This window comes from Nelumbo nucifera, chromosome 4, assembly GCF_055504915.1.
Source record: "Nelumbo nucifera cultivar China Antique chromosome 4, China Antique-T2T, whole genome shotgun sequence".
NCBI classification, from domain to species: Eukaryota; Viridiplantae; Streptophyta; class Magnoliopsida; order Proteales; family Nelumbonaceae; genus Nelumbo; species Nelumbo nucifera.
In genome coordinates, this window is record NC_142652.1 from 31,471,690 (window position 1) to 31,477,340 (window position 5,651).

General features: G+C 37.1%; 1 protein-coding gene across 1 annotated transcript; it reads left to right on the forward strand.

Annotated features, from left to right (window-relative positions):
• The first annotated feature begins 1,259 nt into the window (after positions 1-1,259).
• On the forward strand, positions 1,260-3,870 carry LOC104609915 (uncharacterized). Its single transcript, XM_010276340.3, has 2 exons — positions 1,260-1,495; positions 3,295-3,870. The coding sequence occupies exons 1-2, from the start codon at positions 1,382-1,384 to the stop codon at positions 3,652-3,654; spliced, it is 474 nt and encodes a 157-aa protein (XP_010274642.1). The 5' UTR covers positions 1,260-1,381; the 3' UTR covers positions 3,655-3,870.
• Positions 3,871-5,651: the final 1,781 nt, after the last annotated feature.

A 5,651-nucleotide genomic window follows, 5' to 3' on the forward strand; every position in this document is an offset into this window, starting at 1 on the left:
AAGACACCCTTATGACCCTATCCTGGTCTATTTGCACCTTTAGTTATTTTATGTACTAATTAATAAACCCATACACAAAAAAAAAGTATACAAAAAATGAAAAGAGAAGAAAAGAGAGTACTACAAGCGAGCCCATCCCACCAAAAAAGAACCCACCAACTGAGGAGGCCACACAAAAGCACCTTTATAATACTTGCATTGGGCCCACACTTTACATATATATAGGGAAAAATTAGGAGAAGTTTAAGTCTTTTACCCTTAAATAAATAAATGTAATTTTATGTAGGTCCAACCAATAGACCCAATTATTAATTGGGATGATTCTGTGTACTGAAACCACTCTGTTCCGATCCAGACTCGGCCCGTTGAAAGCATTAATCAGTGTTGGTCTAGTTCATGGATTGTATGTGCCTCTGCTTGAGAGATCAGGTCTGTGAAAATCTTTGAACAGGCCCAAGGAAAACTCAATAAGCAAGGTTCTAAATATCGATATGTTTGATATGTTGGTAGGGATGTATCGGACAATATCAATAGTATTTTTTTTTTTTTTCAAAACCAGTTTAGGGGGCGGTTTAGACTCCTCCACCCCCTGAACTATTCAGAACCTCCTTACACTTTTTATTGGAATATATCGGAAAGCTCCCAAAATGATATATATCAACCAATATGAGCTAATACGTATCAATACTTTTAACGTTGCCAACAAGAACACCTCACAGGCGCACAACCACATACCATGGAGTTAGTAGCCAAATTAAAAAAATAGTCTTTCGATGGGGACAAACTGGTAAATTTATCTTGTAACTTTTTCATTGGTTCGATTATCATGTTCCTCGTTTTAAACAATGGACCCAATATGGTCCATGTAATACGGCCCAACAGAATTCAGGTTCCTTGGCAGATCGATTACCAAAAAAATTCTTGGGCCGGAGCCCATTAAATAGGTACGCGGCTTTTTGTAATCTTGTTGGCAATCTGTTATGCCATTCCTTTCTCCATAGTTGTCCTAATTCCTGAATTCTGATCCTCCTTAATAGGTAACAAGCCGACACACGGCAAGTTATAGTGGGCCCAGAAACTAGACTATGATACATGTCGGCTAGAAGTCTGCAACCCAAGCTTTTCCCTGTTGTGGACTTGTGATAGTATAACATTTTTCAAATATGGGAGACGTGGCCATCTAATCCACCATGAGAAGGAGGATTTCCTCCAGTATTAAAGGAGCAGAAATGATCCATTTGTATTAAAGGGTATTTTTGGAAAGACAAATGACTTCTAGGAAAACCGGAGCTGTAAAATACTTTCGGAATTGGAATTTGCCAATTTGGAAAGGGAAGGAGTGAAGGACCAGACTCCGGAGCCGGTGATCTCTGCAGAAAGAATGTCTTTATCGTCGGTGATACTGGTGGGACCAACTCTTCCAGTGACAGGAAGCAGATATACACACATCAGACGCTCATCACAGACTGTAGTAGAGAAAGCTCTTCCTCTTCAGGTACATTCCCTCGGAAAAATACTTCCTTTGATCTTTGCCCTCTCTCTCTCTCTCTCTCTCTCTCCTGAATCTTGCTTTATGATTCCTTCTTTCAATATACAGTATTCTGGGATTCTATGCATGGTGAATGAGTAAAAAAAATGCTATTTGATTGAAATCCACAATGGCTGAATCTTTCGTAAGTGTGAAAAGGAAATACTTTGACACAGAAATTAAATGAAGTTACTAGTTTTTGCGATTGTCTGTTAAATCACCTCTGCTTTTTCAGTCTTTCATTACCAATTTGATTAAAATCTCAAGCATCATAGCTGCAGCATTTGACTTAATGACATGGGGTTTCGATTTATTTCTAGTGAATTTCAAGTCTTCGTCTAATGCTCTATTATCTCTCAACTCTCTCCGTCGTGTACTAAGTGTTCTGTACCTGGTGTTGGTCTTGGGGACTTCTTAGAATCATATTTTAAGGAGTAATTTCTAATTTGAGAATGTATTAGATTTCTATGTTAATACCTAGAAGTAGCTCCAGTAGGTGATAAAATGAGAGAAAGTGCTTTGATTAAGTGCATAGAAAACCTATTTGCAGTACCCGAAGAAGAAGCGATGCTAGAAGCCCACCAAAAATGAAATGGGTTGAAACAGTAAGAAATGAGTTATGTGCTCATAATTTAACAGTGGATATGAAATTAGGCCCCGATTCCAACTGTTTGGTTGGGCGGAATCGGAATCCCATTCCAATTCCATTCCCCCATTTGAGGAAATGGCCATTCCCTGCCCCTCCCTTGGGAAAGAAATCCCATTCCTGTTGATTTTAATTCTCATTCCCATTCCTGTCTGAACCAAACAGATGGAGGATTCCAATTCCAACTCTCTTTCCAACTTCAAACCAAACGGACCCTTAAACAGAACGGAATGGTGAAACAGGATTCATGTATTAGGATAAGGCTCGGGTGATGATGATGATTAGCTCTCTATGCTGAACTATGATTCACCTTGTAAGGAAATGGTTGGATTCCATCTAATCCAATTCTGAGGAGAAACTAGTTGGATGATCTCAAACCTGAAATTTATGAATTGTTTTTGGATGGTATAAGAATTGTTGCAAACAGCTGACGAAAAGAAATGTTTAGATAGTCACGGGTGAAATCTCTACATTCGCATAAAACATCAATAATGGGTTTAGTGGAAAAAACTGGCTTGAAAATCAGGAATGCTGGTATCATGGAATCTTGTTAATTAGTCACGAGTTCTCCATCTTGTTAGAACATTTTGCTTTTCAATGCAGACTCAGTTGTATGACAGAGCCGTTGCTGTCATTCTGGTTTGCAACTCCATATACCAAACACATGAGAGTAATTCATATCATAAGTTGCTGGGCCTAATTCAAAATTTATTCTATTTCTCTGAGAACGCAGGGTGACTTTGAAGCTTGCATTTTATGGAATGTGGGATCTTCACTTGCAGTTACTCAAAGTTGAACAGAGTCACAAATCTTATTGTGAGGCAGTGATTAAACCACCTGAGCCTGATCCTGTACTAAAGCAGATGTAGTTCGCACTCATGAACAAAGTGCAAATTCTGTTCTGATGTTCATTGTGCTCAAACATGTACAATATTAGTTACATACTAAAAGAAGAATTCGAGATTTTATTTCATGATATTATTCCACCCTGTATTCCTACAACTACTAGCAAACATTGATCATGGGAAACTCTGCCAGTCATCAACAAGTAACACTGTTAAGATGTCTTCATTCTAATGATCTGCATTCAAGTTTAGTGTCTCACCATTTCCTGTTATAGGTGAGATGCAAGGCAATTCAAGAGCAAAGGTCTGTAGACCTAACTATGCTTACTGCTTCACGAAGAGATGCTATGATCTGCATGACCACTACTTTTCTGGCTGGAATCACCCTTTTTGCAACAGAACCTGTTGAAGCACGTGTTCAGAAACAAGAGAACAGGCGGAAGATCAGAGAGAAGCTCGATATGCTCAGAGAAAAGGCTGGACTATCAAAGTCAAAGACCAAAGACAGGGATTCAAAGGAAGAAGAGAAAATGCCATCTCCACCACCGAAGGAGAAAATACTTGTGCCACCTCTGCCACCAAAACCCCAAGACACTCCAAATGCGCCTCTGGTGGAAGCAACTATCTCAAAGTAACAAAATATATAAGCACCCTTCTTTTGATCTATTGTTGTATTTGGAATGTTAGTTTCCTTTTCCTTTTCAGATTATCAAAGTTTTGATGTGTCCTAAATGGTCCATTGTGTAATGTTCTTCAACAACACCATTTAGTGTACTAACTGACGAACTTCAAAACCAGGTTTCATAGTGCTTTCAGTTTATCCATAGTATCATTGTTGATGTTTCCATGCATTGCATGTTCTTCTCTGTTGTAGGACTTCTATATGGTTTTGGCAATTTTAGCATGATGTTTCTAAAAATGACATACATAATATAATTTACAATTATATGTTGGAAGAGAAAAATAAGAAATCAGGAAATGTTGTATAATTATAATTATGAATAACAGTGAAATTAAACCATTATCCCATTATTTTGTCAATTTAGCTCTTTTCCAGGGGTAGTGTGCACAATGTCCGGCAGGTAATTCTTTTTTAACTATTTGTTTGTCACATCCTTTTTATTTACTTATTTTGTTTTCTTTGTTTAGGGTTTTCAATTTGATTGCTCCTTTTAAATTAATCTACATTTTATATCCTTTGATTTGATCTATTAGTTTTTTTATAACTAAAATGAAGTTTCATTAACAGAAAGCAGAAACAAAAGGTTCAATACAAGCAAGAGGGCTATCCCATTTTACAACATCAACATCCATATTCTTCTTCAAATTAGCTAATGAAGGGGCAACCCTGTTAAAAGACCTAGGCACAAAACTAAAATTAGCAGTTCCAAAAAGAGAAGCTAAACTTTTAATATCATCAACCCAATCATGGACATCCTTGGGAATGGAAGGAGAACCACTGAACCACTATTCAAAAAGTCCACAACAGTTTTGGCTGATTATCTTGCTAAACAAGGGGCTACTCGGCTTGCTTTGTATTGGGCTTCTCTGTAATTTTCTTTGTCAATTGTTCTGTTTATTCAATTAAAGGGTTGATGAATCTTCCATCTCCCCTCCTTAAAGGGGAGGTAGCATCTCGTGCCTCTCCCTGAATTGTACTTTCTATGGCTATGATTTAATAAATCTTACTATTCAATGATAATAAAAAAAACAGTTTTGGCATCAGAAAGAACAAAAACAGAATTCCAGTTATGCTCCTAAGCAGAAATAAAGGCCAACTTAATAGCACAAAATTCAGCCACTAAACTCTTTCCGGCACAGTCCTTCCTCCCACCTGCAGCAAATAAAAACTCTTTATTAGTATTAAATACACAGATGCCACAAGAAATACTAGAATTTAATACAACACCTCCATCATTTACAGATAGCATCAAAAGAGTCAGAGAAGGAAGATTAAAACTGAGATCCAAATTAGAAATTGTTTTCTCCTGAGAATAACCCACAGAATCTGTAAAACACATTCCAAACTCAACGAATATTTTTTTTTTTCTTTTTGATGAATACTCAACGAACACTTTTCTTATCGAGTTCAAAACCCAATTGACTAAGTGATTAACGTGATTGAAGATAATATCATTCCGAGCAATTCAAATAAAACAAAAGGCAAAAGCCAGCCAACTTAGAACAGAATTCAAATGGTCATTTGTGTGAAAAGTGTTCAGGACAAGAGATATAAATGCATCAAATTCTCCTCCTAAGAGCAAGAATTCTCCACGTTCAGACTAAAATTTATCAGCAAATTCTTGGTGAAAACAAAACCTCTAACTAACCTCCATGAAAATAACTTAAATTTTGGTGGAATCTTTAACTCCCAGATTTTCAGGACCAAATTCATTTGATTCTCCTCCTGACCTTCATTAGTGGCCTTCTAAAGACGGTCATAAATGACTCTGATAGAAAATTTACCATTAAGCGATCCCATCCAGAGAAAAACTTCTTGCTCAATGGTCCTAAAAATGACTACTCAAAATGAGCCTCACCTCTTCTTGAGAGAATGATTGATTTAATTTTGCCACATTCCACTCTCCACTCTCACTTGGTAAATCTTTAATAGTTAATTTCCGATCCACTC